At 37.8% G+C, this 20,246-nt stretch overlaps 1 protein-coding gene across 12 annotated transcripts in view; it reads left to right on the top strand.

The window, feature by feature from the left end:
- Positions 1 to 20,246, top strand: part of STAU1 (staufen double-stranded RNA binding protein 1) — a 49,556-nt gene that overhangs the window by 13,778 nt on the left and 15,532 nt on the right. For 4 of the 12 annotated variants that reach the window (XM_064496999.1, XM_064497000.1, XM_064497001.1 and 1 more), the window contains exons 3-8: positions 2,022 to 2,310; positions 3,977 to 4,101; positions 7,088 to 7,244; positions 9,173 to 9,311; positions 10,313 to 10,478; positions 19,861 to 19,959. In XM_064496999.1, coding sequence (XP_064353069.1) covers positions 2,106 to 2,310; positions 3,977 to 4,101; positions 7,088 to 7,244; positions 9,173 to 9,311; positions 10,313 to 10,478; positions 19,861 to 19,959 — 891 coding nt within the window. In that variant the 5' untranslated portion in view covers positions 2,022 to 2,105. Of the gene's footprint in view, positions 1 to 2,021; positions 2,311 to 3,976; positions 4,102 to 7,087; positions 7,245 to 9,024; positions 9,080 to 9,172; positions 9,312 to 10,312; positions 10,479 to 19,860; positions 19,960 to 20,246 lie in introns of those variants that run through there. The other 8 variants (XM_064497004.1, XM_064497006.1, XM_064497007.1 and 5 more) reach the window with 5 other exon arrangements.

Below are 20,246 nucleotides of genomic sequence, written 5' to 3' on the forward strand. Positions count from 1 at the left end.
AATGAGTGCTGTTTTTGTTGAATTTTTATTGGTCATATTGGAAATTAAAAATTTGTAAAATACGCAGCCTTTAAAAATTTTTTGGAGTTTTGAACTACTTGTTTCAACCAATTGTCATAAAGATATAATTTCTCCAGGTGTACTTGAGGTTAACATTTTTGGGGCAGTCTTAATTAAAAGCCTGTTTGTTCACTTTCTCAACGTCTGGAAAACCTATGAATTTATGTCTTTGACTTGAAATGCTGGCAGTCGGCCTGCTGTAGAGAACATTAGCCAAAAAAGATCCCTTTGGGCCCCGCCTTTTCTCAATTTAGTTCATTCATTCAGTGTAAGGCTTTCAGAGCCACCCGGGGCAGAGTTGGGTTGCTCCTTTGGGGATGCAGGTAGACTCTGGGGCAAACACTGTGCTTTTGGCTTATGTTTTGACTTGTGACCTGTGGTTGGTGTTGTGAAGTTGTGAGTACACTAAATTTTTTAGGAGGAATGGGAGGAGTAGAAAAATGCCCTCAAAACAGAGTTTAGAAAGAGAGGGAGAAAGTGAATAAGAGAAGGAAGGGGAAGAGTGAGAGAGAAATACTTATGTTTTGGCAGCTGAATGAAATAAGAACGGTGAAGGTCGTAGCTGCCTTCTAAAAAGTTCAGGACTTGTTTCTTGACACTGGCAACTTGTCTGCTAAGACCATTATCTAGCTCTTCAGTGGATCTTCGCTGTGACTTTGTTCTGATTCCAAAAGTAAACAAGGAACAACTGCAGTTGGGGAACTCTGTTGTATAAGGCAGTGTTTATGCCTGTATTACCCAAAGTCATGTTTTAGCTGAGGTTTTTTGTTTTTGTTTTGAGTATTGTAGTCCTTTTTGCTCTCAGCAAGAGAGAATGTGCCAGGACTCCCCAAGTATCTTAATTGCTCTGGTCATTCTTCTCTTTCTAGAGGTCCAGCTTTAATTTAAAATCATTTTGAGACTTTTTTTAAAAATTAAAGTAACAATTACTCTGTAATAGAACTTCTAGTTTGTTAGTTTGCTTGTCTCTGCTTTGGTTCGCTTTTTCTATTGTTTGTTGCTTACTGATTATTTTTGAGTACTTTTGATTTGCTTAAACGTTTTCAGCTCCTTGTGGAATGGCCATGAAAATGAGGAGAATTGTCCTTATTTTTGACTTGAGAAGAATTTTTTATGGATTTAGAAGTAATGCCTTAGGAACTTACAAGATGCAGTAAACAATCTCCTCTGCTCCCAGGCCCTGTCCCTACCAGCCACACCAGAAAAATTGCCAGTCTGAAACCTTTTCCTGTTTTTCTTCATCTCCACTTTTACTTTTAATAGTACAAATACTGTAGAATGTTCTGTATTATTCAAATAATTTCTCAGAATCATGAGCATTGATGTGGTTGCAGCAGTTCTTGTTTGGGTTCTGTAAATAAATGAGACCATCTCAAACAAACCTCTTAGGAAGATAAATCTTTTATCATTATATTATAAGGGAAAAGAAGTAGCAAAAGTGAGGAATTCCTCTCTTTCTTCAGTCAACTTAAAGGAAAGCTCTAAGGGTGCCAATCTGAGTGCATTGTCCTAAAACGGAAACAGTGTTTTACATTCACCTATTAATGGTGTTACGAACCCAGTTTGCTTTCAGCTTCATCTCATTTTGAGACCAGAGACCTTTACCATATTCCGTATACAATGGGAAACCTCTTAATATTTTTAAATTTGCATTTTGAATATAAGCTGTATTTTATAATTCTTAATGTTCAACAATAAATGTTATTATACCCTACTGATTCTCTATGTCAAATGAGCATGTGGGTATTGTAAGTCATTTAAAAACACCATGAGAAAGTCACAAGGCCAGTGCACCTTACTGTATATCATGGAGAAACCCATTTCTAATACATCAACATAGCTACATACTAAATGGGGCTATTTTATACTTGAGTAGGTGACACCGATTTTGACTGAATATTGGCAATTACATATCTCCTCTATAATTTACCTTTTTATTTTCTTTCCCTTACAACTTTCAGGTAGAACCTTAGACTTCATAGCACTGAATTAACCTGCACTGAAAGCTGTTTACCTGCAGTTGTTCACTTTTGTTGAAAGTGACCATGTCTCAAGTTCAAGTGCAAGTTCAGAACCCATCTGCTGCTCTCTCAGGGAGCCAAATACTGAACAAGAACCAGTCTCTTCTCTCACAGCCTTTGATGAGTATTCCTTCTACTACTAGCTCTCTGCCCTCTGAAAATGCAGGTAGACCTATTCAAAACTCTGCTTTACCCTCTGCATCTATTACATCCACCAGTGCAGCTGCAGGTAAGCGTATGACTCCAAGTGTCTTCTGTTTCAAATGTTTTCTCAGCCTGTTTTCTGATCTGTAAGCAGATTGCAGATATAGGGAGCTCTCGTACACTTACATTCAAGAAGCAGAAGAAAGTATCACTGCTCATGCTTCTTTATCCCAGATGTAAAACACCTGGTTGTATATTGAGTATGGAGGCCTTCGACAGCCCATTTCAAAGAATAAGAAAAAAAATTGGATACTAAGCTTTAAGCCTAGTCTATTAGAAGGTGGTGGCTGGCAGAAAGAACTGAACAGTAAATACCACTTTTGATACTCACTGTTGTATGGGAAAATTCTGCTTTTAAAATTATTTCCCAGAACTGACTCATAGGTGTAAACCCCCTTTGGATGTCTCTAAGATTTATCTCAAGCAAGGGGGCAGCCAGATTTACTGGAAAGCAAAGGAGTGTGTTGGCATTTGTTAATTTTTATTTTGAACAAGCAAGTTTAAATTGAGATTCCAGAGGTAGTTAAGAAACCATAGTGAGAACCAATTAGAAACTAAACAGAGAAACAGATTTTTAAAAAGGAAATAGGTTTAGAAGCATTCAAATTTAAATATCGGAAAATAAAAATGAACTAAATGTGCTCATTACTCAGAAAAGACTTGAAACCCTTGGAAAAAAAAAACCCTAAAAAACAATATTCTGCTCCCCAAACCTCACCTCCCTTCAGAGCTGCAAAACCAGTTGAATGGAGTATCAGCATGGGTGTCTCTATAGTGGAGTCACCTTGTAACAAATTCTTTTCAACCCTTATGCCTGACAGTTTCCTTTGCATTTCCTCCTTCATCCTCTCATTCCTTTTACTTTATAAATCTGTTCTTGGAGCCTTAGCTTGTCCCACTCTCAGCTGCATGGCGTCTATCACGCTACCTCTACACTTCCTTGGACTGGCTCACCAGGTAGCATTCTTGACTTGTCATAGTCCCCTACAGATTCAGTGTTCCCCAGATTTCCTATTTGAATACCATCTTAATAGGACATGACACAGACTATTTCAGCCGTCTGGGATTTTTTGCTTTTTCTTCTAATGTGCTTTTATATCCATGTTTTGTTGACTTTATAAAACTCCTGCCCACCAAGGCTGCTTTATTTAACTTATATAATTGTCAGAAATAGATAAGGTCTGAGGATAGCAGCCTCTGGAGATAAGACAAGAGGACGCCCCGGGAATGAGAAGTTAGCTGTGTGGAAAACGACAGTTGTCATTTGAGCAATGGCATCGGCATGTTGAATTCTGTGAAATAACGAACAGGGTACAGCTAACAGCGGTTGCGGTAACCAGTGTGTGTGTGTGTGTGTCTCTGCTCAAAAGACCTCCTTGTTATTCCCTTGGTTATAATAGCAGTGCTTCATCTGACTTCAAATCTTACGTGCCTGAAATGGTTAGTTATTCCTCTCTATTCTGTCTCTTTTGAAGACACACCCTCTACTAGGTTACCTGGCTTCAGCTGGTTCAGAGAAGATCTCGGCTGTGTCTTCAGATAGGTGCCCCCAGTGTGGTTTGCAGTTTTGCATCACTGCTGTTCTAAGTCCTTAGACCTTCAGTTTGTTTTCCCTCTTTATTCATATCCCTGGGAGAGCCGCAGTCTTATATACTGCTGGTTGACTTCAATGCTCTTACATTATTTTTCAGTTCCTTCTAACATGGCACACCCCAAAGAGAAAACCCCAATGTGTCTTGTGAATGAGTTAGCCCGTTTCAACAAGATTCAGCCTGAGTATAAGCTTTTGCGTGAGCAAGGTCCAGCTCACTGTAAGGTAAATATTGTCCATACTGCTTATGCATTTATAACCCGCTAGGAATGTTTTCTTTCTTTTTATACAGTTGCAAGTGGTGCTGTGATTCAGAATATGTATTTTCAAACCTCTGCGGTTGTCTTAGATGCAAAAGTACAGATTTTTGGCAGGTTACTTTTTTCATCCTTGCAGAATGGGTCTAAGAAAAGATAATACTTCTGGGATATTTGGCTTTTAAAACTCCAGTCAGTGTGTGGTTGTTTAGGATTCTGAATAGAGACAACTCCCAAGCACCCGTGAATGATTCCCTATGAGTTGTCCAGGCTCTGGGCCTCCTGGCTGCAGCCTGCCTCTGGCTCCTTTCCTGCTTGTTTGCAAGTGTACCTTAGACTGGGCTGGGGGCGAGGAGGTGAACGAGAAATCAGTTTTGCCACTTGTTAGCAATCCAGATACAAGGTTTGAAAATAAGAGATAGAAATTAATCTCCCAATGAGTATTTGAATTGTCTCTAATTTCAGTATCCTTGTCATTCGCCTTACTTAGAGGATGAAAGACTGACTAATTTGAATTTTGACTATTCAGGAATTCAGTCTTTTAAACTTATTTGATATCTGTGCCAGTGTACCTCTTAAGTACCTCTTGGAACTTAAATGTTTGTATATCTGGCTTTTTGCAGCTGTAGTAGGGGAGGATAGTATGAGAGAGAAGGAATTGGGCCTCCTGTTTCTGATCCTAGCCTTGCAGTAAAATAATTTTATAGGATGAGTTGTCTCTTTTATGCCTCATTTTTCGTGGCATGCAAACCTCGAACTTTGAATGATTTTAAGTTTCTCTTTTCATTTGACTAAAAGTAACATCAACCACAATCATAAATAGACACCATAGGATAGCGCAGTTAGGTTAGTTGCCTTTGGAGTCAGACAGATCTCAGTTTGAATCTTAGCTTCTTACTAGCTGTGTGATCTTGAGCAAGTTGCTACTTTTTTTTTGAACTTCAATTTCCTTATCTGTAAAATGGGGATAGTAATACTGATACCAAATAGGTCTATTGTGAGAATATATATTAAAGTGTAGAGCACAATGCCTGGCACTTAATAAATACTTAAGAAATGGTAGCTATTATTATTGAGCAGTTGTGCATTTAAGAAAAACAGAAATTTCCCACTCACATGAAGCTAGCTTTAACATTCTAAGCACAATTATATTTGAAATGTTTCTTTTGGAAGGCAATTAGCCTCTTTTTATAACTGTTCTGTTTCTTCTACAGGATTTTTTTTGCAGACCTTAACTTTGGGATTCCCTTTATTAACTGTTTTTGATATTTTTTAAAATATGTATTTTCTCACTTGAACTTTAGTACCTTAGGTAATTTGGCTGTGTGTTCAATCTGTAACTGCATTTTTTTTTTAATTTACAAGTTGTTCAAAGAGGAAAAGTTATTCCTTCCCTAGATGATAGCCTATTTAAAAAGTCAGAGGTTTGGTGTACTTTAAATTCCGTCTGAACTAAGATCTAACTTCACTACCAACACTCCACACAGAAGGCAGCAGAGTGGCAGCAACGCCGATGGGGACAGTCCTGGAGAAAGGCAAGACTGATCATGAAATTAACTCTTTTCTGTTTTTTTTAGCATTTTCCTCTTCAATGTCTTTCCATGAAAGGACCATGAAAATGACCCAGGGATTGCACAGCATTGCAGGCTTCTGCTGTTTGACTTCTCAGGCCAGCCAGGGTTTTGAGTTCATGTTACTGATGCTTAAATGAGTAACTTTGTTAACTGCGGCAAAAATGCAGGAGACTCCCTAATGTTTCAAGGGGCATGAAAGATTCTTTAATTTTTCCCCTTTAGTGGAAACTATGCACTGAGGGAATCCTGGAGTTAAGACCTACAAGAAAAATCAGCTATGAAGGCAAGTTGGCCCCATCCCTTTAGGCACCGAATTTAAATGACCTAGACATACTCAGATCACCATTTCTCATGTGGATTGCTTGTAAATGAAATAAAGTGATATTCAGTGATAAAGGAAAGCAGAAGAATAAAAGCGCCAGAATAGTGAGTCTCAAATTGTGAAGTGCCTTAGAATCACTCTGGGAGCTCATTAAGCATGCACGTGTGTGGGTCTCTTCTGGTGCTGTCCAGTCTAAATCCCGGGCGTGTGTTTTACCAGGCCTCCCAGGTTATTCTTCAGATGCACACTAGAGTTAAAGGATCATTGTGCTATGATGGTTTGTAGTTTTGTTTTGTTTTTACAGAATATTAGTTCAGTTCTGATAGGATTAATATAACCTAGTTTTACAAACGGAGTGTGCACATGGGTTACCTTTTACTTAAAAAGGAAAAAAAGAGCTTGCCACTATCAGCATTTGTTGAGGACAAAGTTGGCTGTTTTGGATGCCTCCTTAGAATTGAGTTCAGAAATGTTTTTAGATCTTTGCTTGCTGTGGATCTGATTCTCTTCTGAAAGTGGAGGTAGTGTCTGGATAGTGCAGCCTTAGGAAAGTAAAAAGGCATTTTAGGACCTGACATTCCCAAATTTATTTGAGGTTTTGTTCTAATGGGGTTGTGTTTTCAGACAAAAGTCTACAAACACATTGCAACATCAAAACAAGTATTGTCTTAATTTATGTGAGGTACTGAACTATGTGTCTAAAGCAAGTTTGCCAAATTTCTTCCATGGGAAGTAATGGGAAGACATTTCCTGTTTGAATGGCTTCCAAATAATCAGCATTTAGTATTTTAATATATAAACAGACATTTTAAAATCTCAGTACTTACCCTCATCTTTCAAAGCATAGTTTTTTCAAGGAGTGCTCTGCAGTATAAGTCAATGATATATGTATCTTTTTGTGTTTATAAAAATAACGAAAAAGGGGGTGAAGGGATAAATTACCAAGATAATGACCAGGCCTTTTAAACCATGGCCATAAAATATATTCAAGATCCAAGTGACATATTATAGTGAACATCAGGTTTCATGAATTGAGAGCTCACAATTTTCATTTGTAGGTGTTTACAGTACAGCTAACACTTGGAGATCAGCACTGGGAAGCAGAAGGAACTAGTATTAAAAAAGCCCAACACACAGCTGCTGCCAAAGCTTTGGAAGGAACAAAATTTCCTAAACCCATAGTCCGCCCTTTTCGTAGCGAAGGAAGGAATCCAGGTATTATGCGTGGGCCAAGACAGGTTCCTTTCAAAAGTGTGTCTAGAGGTACCCATTTAGTATGTATATGAATTCTTTCTTAACTAACTTGTTGATTTTGAAAGCACAGATTCTGCACTACCAGTGGCAAATGCTTACCTTTTCAGAATCTTAACCTTACTCTAAAGCAGTGGTTCCCAATCTAAGGTCCATTGATTCCTAATGATCTGGAGAGATGGTCATGGGAGGTGGTGGATGTCATCAAACAATTTCTAAGAACAAAAGTACATTTTTTTCTCTCTTTTGATAAGGTTGTGTAGACTGCCAAGAATGTAGGTTTTAGCTAAAATCATTTCACTTCAGTTTGGTAATATTGTTTATAACATGTCAGGCATAAGCCCTGATTGTCAGTTCTGTGTCTCCTGAACATTAACAATAATGAGAAAATAACTTAAATATTTATTTCTTAAATACACATCAATAGATAATACCTTTCCAAGCAAGGGAGCTAAGTGGGGAAAATACTGATGAAGAAGAGTATCTGGTGAGAGGTTGGGAACCACTGACCTGGTGGCCTTAGGCAGAAGTAGCTGTTTAGCAGAGTTACCCTCAAGTACAGGAAGTCATCCCAGGCCCTGTGCATGAGGGACTGAATCTGGGAAGATCTCGATCACACCTTTCTTGTTGCTTTTGATTTCTCTGTTGTATTCTTTCTTCAAATTTATTCTCCACTGCAGATAAATTTTATGGGTCAGAGCTGCTCTTACTTAAAATGCAACTATTTGAATTATGTAAAATATATAGTTCTGATGTTAGCTAGAGAGAGGTTGGTTACTCATATGACCTTCGGATTGTAAACCCAAAGATATCCTTACCAATTTGATTTATGCACCAAATTTAGTCATAGCAATTATGGTACAGAATCAACTTATTTTTATTTTCCTCTACATCCAGAAGAGGCATTTTAAAGTGAATTTTTATGTGCATTTAAATGAAACTTTGCCATTGCTAGTGTTGTTCTGTGTTTGATATGAAAGTGTTGTTTTTAAATGTGATTGTGCACTGACACTAATCTTTCCAGGCTGGTCTTCTTTTTAAATGGTTTTTAAAGGTTTATGAATTGGATGAACCGAGAGGAAAAAAAATAATGAAAATGAATAATGTATATTTCCTAAAGTTGATAATTCTGAAATAACTGAAGATATACTTGCTCCTGTTGTATATAGAAACAGAACTCATTTTCCTAACAAGTATTACCACAAGTCAAATCCCTTTATAAATTTCAGGAATGGAAATAATCTAAATATTTTGTGGGTCTCATCTGACTTCTCCAGATAGAATTTACTTGTCTCCTCCTCAGTGATTCTGTACCTTTCTTTGTAGCACACATCCTGTTGTAATGTAGTTCTTTGAGTGTGTTGTGTTCTTTGAGCTCCTCTGGGGCAAGAATTATGTTCCTCAAGCTTAGCACACTGCTTTGCCTCCAGCAAGTATGGAGTAAATGCATCGTTTTATGAAGTAGTGTGTACAGACATCCTTCTAAGTGTAAGCCAGTCAGTCAGTACAGAGTTATATTGGTTAAATAATCCCAAACAATGAAATGATTTGGACAGTCCTGTGGGATTTTTTAATCATGGAATTTGATATGTATTGGAACTTATTTCTGACAACTGGAATGTATGGCTTTCACTGCTGACACCTTATATTACATTGTTGCTCCCCTAAAAGCTCTTATAGTATATTTTATGATGTTGACTGTGTATTAATATCTACAAATCATAGCAATCTTGGATTTCCTGACCTGATGCCTAGCAGTGAAGTACTTAGATCCTTCCATGAAATGCATCATGAATCCAGTTAGTAGAAAGCATGCTATTCTTTTTGATTTTAGTGAGTATCATTCTCATACAAGAAGAAAACCAGTTCTTTACATTGATTCTGTGTTGCAGAAAGCATAACCCCTACTGTAGAGCTAAATGCACTGTGCATGAAACTTGGAAAAAAACCAATGTATAAGCCTGTTGATCCTTATTCTCGGATGCAGTCCACCTATAACTACAACATGAGAGGAGGTGCTTATCCCCCAAGGTATGTATTGTTTTATTTTCATGGAATAATAAGATGTATAGATTGTAGAGCACGTAATGGTTTGGCCCTCTTTGCTCTGCCAAAAGCTAAAGTCAGTCTTAACTGTGCTGGTGTCAGTGGAACAGTCTTGATGCTCTTTTAACGCCTATCATTGGGAAGGGCCTGAGCACATTCCTCACTAGCAGTACGGTTTGTGCCCCAAGCAGTCTGGTAAAAAATCACCTTTGTAACTCTTTTGTACAACTAAGTCATATTTGAACATGATTCCTGTAACACGATTCTCGCATTCATAGATTTCCTGATTATTGATTATTGGGTACTTTTTGACTTTTGAATTTATTTATGTGCTTTGTAAATAGCTTTGGTGTACAGTGCAGTTACAATACTAATTTAAACCCCAAAATGTCATGTGTTAAAAATCTGTTCATGTTCATAAGACACTAGAGGATAGATGGATGATCAAAATGGAGGCCTTTATTACCCTGCCCTTCTTTGGAGTGGGGGGTTGTGGAGGTCAAAGCCATTTTAAAAATAGAAACTCTGAAATGGAAGAAACCAGCCTTTGCCAGGCTATAGGCTGTTGGGATTTCCAGAAATGAGGGTCCTCTCTGAAAGACTTCTGTTTAAAAATTTCCAACATTTTCAGGAGACATGGAAATATGAATCTCAGATATGAGAAAATGGAGTAAGCCGAGTTTTCTATCTCAGCCAAAGCCTAATCCATTTTAGATTTTGTAAATATGGGTTAGTTTTATAAATTGAGCTCATGTAATTTGTAAGTCATGTACTTTGTGCAGCATGAACAGTATTTGCTCATACTGTGTGGCAATTCTCCATCGTGAACATATGAAATCTCTGGATAGACTGATGACGAGTCATTATTGGCAGGCAAACACTAATGTGGTTAGGACCTATGATGAAGGAGATTCCTGGAATTTGGCAGAGAATATTTGAGTGACTTATCCATCTAAGACTAATTTTCCTTACCCTTCTATTTTTAGGTACTTTTACCCATTTCCAGTACCACCTTTACTTTATCAAGTTGAACTTTCTGTGGGAGGACAGCAATTTAATGGGAAAGGGAAGACGAGACAGGCTGCGAAACATGATGCTGCTGCAAAAGCTCTGAGGATTCTGCAGAACGAGCCCCCGCCTGAGAGGCTGGAGGTGAGGAGAGAGCAGAGCTGGGGCTCCCTGACACTCTGGGTGTGGCAGGAGGGTGGTAGGAAAGACGTCATCTCTAGTTACTTTTTCTAAGAGGATACATTGAGAGCTGTCCATAATTTTTGTTATTTGATAGCTTACGTGATTTTTTTTTTTTTTACCTGGTAACTATCTTGCCTTTTTTCCCCTTTAAAAAAATTTCTTAGCAAGAAAGTCAGTCTCACAGTATGGTGGCTAGGTTCCAAGAGTGAGCATAGTAGAACACAGGAAATGGAAGCAGCTGCCAGTTTCTTAGGACCTGGACCTAGAAATCAACATAGCATCACTTGGCCATATTCTACAGGTCAAGAAGGCACAGAGCCCAGTTTCAAAAAAGAGGAGATACAGAATCTCACTTTTTTTTTTTGTATTGAAGTAAATTTCACATAACATAATTTCATAATTTTGTTCCTTTTTAAAAAAAACAATTTCACAATTTTTAACCATCTTAAGTATACGTTTCAGTGGCTTTTAGTACATTCACAATGTTGAGAACCCTACTTCTGAATGAGAGGAGTATCAAAGGATTTGGGGGCTGTGTTTTAAAGTTATCACAATAGGTAAAGGATTTTAACTCTTTGTGACTAAATAGGAATGTGGGTCTTAGAAAATCTGACTCCATGCACTGAGGGGCCAGAGCATTTGTGACTATGTCTGTAAAGCAGTCTTCTCACCAGAGGTTCAGAAGAAACCCACTGAGTAGAAAACACTGAGATTTCATGATTCTGTTTAATCACAGCATGAAATGCCTCCTAAATGTATCCCTGGGAAGCATTTGACTTTTCTTCCTCAAGAAACCAGGTCTCAAAGAATAAGAAGATATTGCACAGAACATTTAACTAAATGTGTGATGATAGATACGGACTTGAGTGGCCGCTTGGCTGGGTGCTTGCTAAGGTCCATTTTATCTTGCTCCCCTCCAGGGTGACTCAGCTCAGGATGATGCTCTGTGGCTTCATGGCTGGCCGCCCAGGAGGGTTTTGTTTTTCTTTTGTTACAGTGCATTTCCATCTTCAGTGTAATCTCGCATTTTAACAGAGATCATCTGTTTCCACGGTCCACTGAGGACCAAATAAGAGACAATGAACTGTAACTTAGAAGAGAAGTTAGTGAAGTGAAAGGATGAGCCTCTCAGTGGTAAGATTTGTGAAAACACCAAAAGGTAGTGAAAGCTGAGTCGTTTTTAGAGGCTTTTCATTTTTTGACTTGACTTTGGTGCTAATCTAATTGGAGTCAGATGGAGTAGGTATTTCTTGGTTCCCTCTAGCCAACAGTTGTTAAACTATTGCTGAACACTGGTATGTGGGTTGTCTGCTTCAGAAGCACTTAAGAAGTTTAAAAAAAATTCCTTGGCCCAACCCACACGAGTCTAATACAGTTGGTCTCAGCCAAGACCTAGGAGTCTGGCCGTTGCTTTTTTTTCTGTTTAGCGTGCTCTTGGAGTAACTCTAAAGCACAGTTAGGGTTTGGGGATCATAGGTCCTAAGTATTTTCAGTGCGTCCCAGGCAGTTTTCCCCCCTTTGATTCCTCCTTGGAAGTATGTACTCCCCATATTGCTGCAAAGGGAAGGTGCCTGTCAGTGGCTCAGAGCTGACCATCACTCTCTAGACCAGTTGCTTGGCTCAGGCCTGCGGGCAGAGGCTATAGTGGACACCCTCTCTTTGGCTCATCTGACCTCTGTAAGGAGCTTGGCTGGGAGACATGGTCATTACTCGTGCCCCTTGTTTCCTCCTCTTTGCCCCTTTTCTAGTTCTGTATGGTTTGAACTAGAGACAGTTCCCTTCAGAAATGGCCCAAAGACTGGCCTCAGCCAGTGCTTCAGAAACGAGAATCATTAACTAGGATGTGACTTTTTCTTTGAAGTAATAAATGAAACACTAGGCTTTCCCCCTAAATGAGCTGCCTCTGGTCTACCAGGCCACCTGGAGAGTGGGCACCAAGAGGTAAAGAGAGACTTTAAAAAAATTTTTAAGTGTTTGTTGGGGAGGTAATTAGGTTTACTTATTTATTTTTGGAGGAGGTACTGGGGATTGAATCCAGGACCTCGTGCATGCTAAGCATATGCTCTATCTACCACTTGAGCTATACCCTCTCCTGCAAGAGAGACATTTTTTAAAGGTAACTTTAATTTTTTTTCTTACCAGTAATGCCTGTGAACTAAAAAATTTAAAAACTCAAAAAAAAAAAAAAAAGAAAAACAAATGATGTATAAATTTACCATTTGTAGATAGTCAATATACACATTTTGGTGGATGTCAGTGCATGCATAAGTAAATACACGCATCTGTCTGTTTCACAAAAATGGAATGATACTGTACAGTAACCACCTTTTTTTCCACTGAAATGCTTATTATGAATGTTACCATGTCATTTACTTATAATTCTGTGGAGGACTCAGATTCAGTATGCTTCTAAGCACTTTTTAATGGCTGCAAAGTGTTCCGTTGTGTGCCCATACCAGTTTATTTTTTGAATAACAGAGGCTTGGTTAATTAGGTTGTTTGTAGTTTTACCTGTTATAACATAGGTAGTGAAGAACATTGTTGTAGTTGTCTTTGTGTATGCCTGTGATTATTTTTGTGAGCCACAGTCCTAGAAATGGAGTTGCATAGTGATGTATACGGCCAAGTTCCCCACCAAGAAGATGGTACCATTTTAGGCCTCTGCTAATGAGGCCTGAGTGGCCTGTTAGCCCACAGCCTGCCAGCATTGAAATTATCATTTTAAACAGATTGTCCATTTTGCTGTTGAAAATTTTAGAGCATGTGATTGTATGGTGAATCAGTTCATCTTCTCTATAACGTAGCCAATAAAGCCAGCAGTTTCTGTCTACAAGACAGGTGTGGCCCCTGGTGACAGGCATTGTGCTGGGCCCTGGAGGTACACAACAGCACTGCCTCTCCCCATGTGGAGCTTGATTGATGGAGTTGACTGACATTAACATCAGTATCATCAGAAAGTGCAGTGAGTGCTAGGATGGAAGTAGCACGTATCATGAGAGCACAGAATGTCTTGTTTAGGTCAGAGTAATAATGGTCCATTCAGAGAAGTCCTTTCTGAGGAAGATAAGCAAAAGAGCAGGGGAAGTACATTCCCAGCAGAGGGAGCAGCTCATGCAAAGGTCCTGAGTTGGGAAAGCACTTCTGTTCTATTCTATTCCATTCTGTTCCATTCTGTGACTTGTGCTGATAAAGGATAACTTATTCAGTGAGCTGTTAGATGTAAGGTGGTCATAGCTACAATGTCTGTAACAGAGAAAAACAGGAGGTAGCCTAATAGGTCCATTAGTAGGGAAATAGTTAAATAAATACATCTAACCGAGGGAGTACTAGAGTGTGGTAGATCTCTATACATGGACGTCAGAGGAGGCCCATAATCTATTGAATGGGGGAGATCAAGATCCAGAGCTATTGTTACGTGTATAGTGTGATTCTGTTTTTGTTAAGTAAACAAAAGCTCCAGCTGTGTGTGTGTGTGTCTGTCTGTCTGTATACATCTGTATATGTTTGGATGGACATAGTTTCTATCTTGAAGGTTATGTCAAGCTTTAAAAGTAGTTTTCTCTTGGTAGTAGTTATAGAAGACAGACTTTTAAAAAATTGTACTGTTTGAAGTCTTTTGTTTTTAATACTGCTTTTGTAAAAATAAATAAATGCAGTCCTTTCTGATCGTGAGTCCTTATTTTCACTTGAGCCAGGGACATATTTAAGTAGGGTTAAGACAATTGGAGACTTTAATTTTCATTATACTTTCATGGTCCATTGGACCCAATTTTTATTTTTGAGGTTTTTCCAGTTCTGTAAGAATTAGTATTATAGGACTTTTATTGTTTTTTAGAGGGCTTAAAAAGAACAAAGAGAAAGCATATTTTTGAACGTAAAATAAAACTTGTTCTGTCTAAAAGTGATCCTGTGGGTCCTTTGGCCCATTTTATAAATCTTTACATTATGGAATGTTTTCCTGTTTTGAAACATTACTGCTTGTCATCCTACATATATATCATTTCAGCACTGTTGATCATATATTCCCAAATACGCAATAAGCAACACTAAAATAAGAAAATGGAATAATGAAATCCCTGGGTGGATGATACAATAGTGAAATAATTGTTGTTATCGCATCATCCTTTTGTGTTCTTATTCCATTGCCTAATATATCACATCATCTTTCAAGAAGATACAAAAGAAGACTGGAGACACCATCTTTTTAATCTACTTTTAGCTTTCACTGAACCCAGGTGAAAATTCAGAATTTTTCTTTTTCCATCTGTAATGACAAAGAGAACAAAACTGATGGAAGAAGACATTTTTATTATTAGACAAATCAGAAGGTGAATGCGGAGACAGACTAGAGTCTAATGATGATGGTGAGATTGAGTGTTGAAGTGACTCAGACTGGGAATCTTCAGATGATATCTTGGATAAGTTTTCCTAAACCCAAAAGTTGGCAAGTGAACTATGTATTTCTGTGATGTATAAGAAAGAAATGTGTATTCTCTCTGGTCAGTCATTCAACAGGAAGGACTTTGCCACATAGTATTTTGCAACAAGAACCAGACTATCATGTTTTTGATTTTTTTAAAAAATTTGTGTGACGACAGCCTTTCATCTTTTATGATGTTTGGCCACCAGAGTTTCTTATCATTGTTTTTTTTTGAAGTCAACAATTCTTTTCTTTTCTTTCTTTGGTGGGGGAAGATAATTAGGTTTATTTATTTATCCTTGGAGCGAGTGCTCTACCACTTAAGCTATCCCCCCCTTTATCACTTAATGTCTACAAAGTAAGTGGACACATGCTGAAGTAGGTGTGTGTTTTGGAAGGAAATTGATGATATAACAATGAGAAAAATCGTTAGATCCTTCTTTTGGCTTTTATAAATCTAGAAATGAAAGCGTTTTGTAGTTATGGAGCAAAGAAGATGGCTGTTGTCTCTTCAACAAAGTTATGTGTCAGTTTCCAAAGAATGTGCTTTGCCAATAGCAGTATAAGAAGAATCAGAATCATGATAAGCTAGAACCTGTGGAGATGAATTTGAAATCTGGCCTTGTTACCGGGGGCTGTGCTCTAGGTTTGATGTGTCAGTTGCTGATCAGTTAGGTACATTTAAAGGACCTTGCCCATTTTGGGTATATTTGCCTTCCTTCCAAACTACAAACCTGAAATAAAAACTTGGATTTCTTATTTTAATTTCGTATTAAAATCTCCAAGGAAATGACTTGTTATCCTTTTATTCTTGCTGTATGTTTGTAAAACGACTTTAAATATAGAAAAATAATCGCTTCTCAGCCTGTTGGCTAAGATCAAGTGTAAATATAGAAAAGTAAATAGGGTCCTTTGAAGCCAGATGGTAAATGGTGATGACTATTCTTTCCTGCCATATTGAGGGTTAAGCATGGATCAGAGTGGTTTTTTTGTTTGTTTTTTGTTTTTCCTTTTCTTTAAGTGTTACCTAGATTTTATTGCTGAACCATACAGTGTGGGATTGATATTAACAGTAATTCCCACTTCATGAAGGTTAGGCTAAGGGCCTGCTGCACTTTCCCCATCTCACTGGGAATGGTATTTGTGGATTTGTTTTGAGTTATTTGCTGCTCCCCTCATCACAACATTGTGTCCAATTCAGATAATATTAAAATTAGTTACATATAAGAGCAACATAATCTCAGTACCAAATAAATGTATATCTTTGTTTCCCGTTTTGCATTTTTATTTTAGTGGCTGCTTTGTCCCTTCTGAAATTCCTTTGGAAACAGTGGCTTAGAGCAGTGAATCTCAACTATGGATGCTAGTAAAATCACCTGGGGACTTAAAAAAAAATCAAATACCATATATAAAACAGATACTTAGGCCCTACCTGCAAAAATTTGAGTTCACTTACCTGGAGCAGGGCTCTGGTGTCTGTCCTTGAAAGCTTCCAAGTGATTCTAATGCTGCTGTGGTTGAGAACCACTGGTTGAGAGTTTAGAATTTAGTAGTAGACCATTATTTTCTATCAGACTTGTGTGGAACTTCAGTATGCATAATAGAAATACAACATTTCATTAGTAAAGTGTGTAAGTTTGAGTTTTATAATATTTATAAAGGCAGTCACTGAGAATGATTTATGTGAATTTTCACAACACAGAGTTACAGTACATATTGTTTTTGTCCATTTAAAAAAAACCCTGTGGCTGGGAAAGATCAAGTCCCATTTTCTTTAATTCTTTTCTTCTTTCAATTCTTGTTTTTAAATGGAGGTCCTGGGGATTGAACCCAGGACCTTGTGCATGCTAAGCATGCACTCTGCCACTGAGCTGTACCCTCCCCCCACTGTCCCATTTTCGAATAGTGGTTAACTTAACTCTGCCTTGGGGAGGAGAGTAAAGGCTGCATTCATTGTTTTCCTTATAAAAGAAAAAAAAAACTGATATCAGTATTGCTTAGTGCTAGCATTCGTTAAATCCAACACAGTTGCCTGTTATTATCTGTGATTTTCTGTATGTTTGAAATGGGTCATAACTAAAAATAAAAGTTAAAACTAATTGAGTGGTATAATGAACAAAAAAGTTGAAAATTAGGGTACATTCATGGCAATGGAAGTCTTATCAGCCTCAGCACCTGGTTTATTTCCAAATTTGGTTCTGGTTGCACATAAGGAGAACATTCTCACTGACATAGTTACTTATCATGAGAATAGACCATTTTTTAAGTAGCTCATTAAAAAAAAAATCTCTGGATACTCTTCAGATAAACAGCTGTCAAGAAGCTTGGTTATGTACAAAAATGAGTTAATCTGTTAGCAGAAGTTAATGTATTGACAGTCTCTAGAGTGTGTTAATATTTGATATGAAACACTTGTTGCTTTTCAAAAAACTAAGGTGAAGTATAAAAGTTGCCTTTTTAACCATTTTTTAAGTGTACAGTCTTGTGGCATTAAATATATTTTCAGTGTTGTGCAGCTAGCACCACTATCCATTTTCAAAACGTTTTCATTGTCCCACAGAAAAACTTGGTGCACATTAAACAATAACTCTGCCTTCCCCCGTATTTGTCCCCTGGAAACCTCTGTCCTACTTCTGTCTCTGTATTTGCCTATTCTCAATACCTCATCTAAGTGGATATTTGTCTTTTGTGCCTGGTTTATTTCACTTATAATAATATTTTCAAGGTTTATCTGTGCTGTAGCATGTTTCAAAATTCTATTCTTTTTAAAGGCTGACTAATATTCCATTATATCAATATTCCACATTTTGCCTATCCATTCATTTGTTGATAGATGTTTGGGTGGTTATCATCTTTTGGCTGTTGCTATGAACATTGATGTACAAATACCTGTTGGAGTCCCTCCTTTCAGTTCTTTTGAGTATATATCTAGCAGAGGAATTGCTGAATCATATTGTATTTCTGTGTTTAACTGAGGAACCACCACACTGTTCTCCAAAGAGGCTACACCATTTTACATTCTCACCATCAGTGTACAAATTTTTCAGTTTCTCTGCATCCTTGACTTGCTGTTTTCTTTGGCTGTCTTTATGGGTGTGAAGTGGTATATCATTGTGGTTTTGATTTCATTTCCCTATTAGAGATGTTGAGCATTTGTATATCTTCTTTGGAGAAATGTCTATTCAAGTCCTTTCCCTGTTTTTGAATTGCATTGTTGTTGAGTTGTAGGAGTTCTTACATGTTCTGGACATTAATTCTTCATCAGATATATGAGTTGTGAATATTTTCTCCCATTATGTGGGTTGTCTTTACTCTCTTGATAGTGTCTTTTAATGTACTAAAGTTATAAATTTTGGTGAAGGCCAATTTATCTATTTTTTTTCTTTTGTTGCCTGTACTTGTGGTGTCATATCCAAGAAATCATTGCCAAATTCAGTGTCATGAAGTTTTTCCCCAGTTTCTTCTTCAGTTTTATACTTCTAGCTCTTGTGTTTAGGTCTTTGATCTATTTTGACTTAATTTATGTATGGGATACAAGGTAAGGGTCCAGCTTCATTTTGTGTGTGTGTGTGTATATTTGGTTTTCCCAGCACCATTTGTTGAACATGCTTGCTTTTTAAAATACAGTATTTTTTGTTTGTTTAAACCTATTTAAAAAGTAACTGTCAAACCAAAACTCTGTGGAACCCCAGCCTTCTAAAACACCTTGCTTGAAGATTTCTGGCTTTCAGGATTCACTCATAAAAAGACAGGCCCTCTTTCTCCTTAGAATTTAAACAACGAACCTAAAAGTGTGTTTGGCTTAATAAACCACCAGAAATTGCTATGCAAACAGTTTTGAGTAGGCAGCGAGTGAAATCAAACCAGATTAGAAAGAAAACATCATCATCATGAAAGGAGAGAAAGAATTACAGTGTTTGTTATAAATTTACTTGTACAGGAGTATATTCTTGGTTGTATTAATGTTTTTTTTTTTTCAACTCAGAATTTTTCTAACTTTTAAAAAACTTCCTTTTAATTACAGCTTGAAATATCAATCTTGTGTGAAGTATAGGACCTACCTGATAAACCTAAGGAATTGCACAACAGATAGAATCCTGGATAGTGCTACACCTTGCCTGTTCAGGGATTTCAGCCATGGGTTCCTGTCAGATAGTTCTAACCTTGAAAATAAGATTTTACAAATTTTTTTTTGACAAAAGCATTCCAGTATAAGAAAACAGAGCTGTCTTGACATGTTTTGGGGTCACTTCGCTGTTTCTCACGTTATCACTGCTGCACAGTAGAGAATCCATGTGATCCACACACATAGGAAAGATCTCTGCTTCTCTCTAATCCCAGCCTGTGGAGGACTGAACCTTGCTACAAAGCTGGAGTCTCAGCTTTTGTTCGGGGAACTTTATTAGTTTACACCTTGCATTTTGTCCATCAGCAGTTAAGGATGAGACACATGGCAGTTTTGTAACTGTTCCACTGCCTCTTTTTTTAAAAAGTGGCTTCCGGGGAGTTTTTGTCCAAATAAGAAACTTGCACACCTAAGTGGAGAGACGTATTTGTCCTTGCCGTGCCCCGCATAGACTGTACTTGGACTTTTTCCAAAATGTGGTTTGCCAGTCCTCAAGGGGGCTCCAGGAGTCCCTCTCTGAGTGGCCATGGCTCTCCCTGTACCACGATTAGGTTGATTCATACCCAAAGGCCAGTTATGTGTGGATTGTTTATGGTGGATTTATGAGGCACAAACTGACCATGAAAGTACACTTTCTGTTAACTTTTTAATTCCACTGACACGTGGTACACATGTGGCCTTGTTCCTGGTGCTCAGTGCATAAAGCCTAGGTTCAGTGCTTTTAAGGTTTATCATCACAGCTGGGACCTTGACAGCTTTAACAAGAGTTAACTAGTAAACGATTATTCTTCCTTCAGGTAAATGGAAGAGAATCAGAAGAAGAAAATCTCAATAAATCTGAAATAAGTCAAGTGTTTGAGATTGCACTTAAACGGAACTTGCCTGTGAATTTTGAGGTAAGCTTATTTATGTGTAGGACTCTCGATTATAAAATACTGTTGGCATTCATCCTGGGAATTGTGTTTTTCCTGAATAACATTGGAATGATAATTACTTATATGTGAACCTTCAAATTTAAGATTGAAACTTTATATTTAGCAAAGCAATATTTCTTCCCAGGGCAGCCGTGGATCTCTAGATGGTCCATGGATGGCCTCAGTAGGTCCGTGGGCCTTCTGAAATAGTCTGAAGGGGGTCGTGTTTATGTTCACACGTGTGTTCTTCTGGAGGGAGGATCTATTGC

Source organism: Camelus dromedarius, chromosome 18 (genome assembly GCF_036321535.1).
Source record: "Camelus dromedarius isolate mCamDro1 chromosome 18, mCamDro1.pat, whole genome shotgun sequence".
Classification (NCBI taxonomy): domain Eukaryota; kingdom Metazoa; phylum Chordata; class Mammalia; order Artiodactyla; family Camelidae; genus Camelus; species Camelus dromedarius.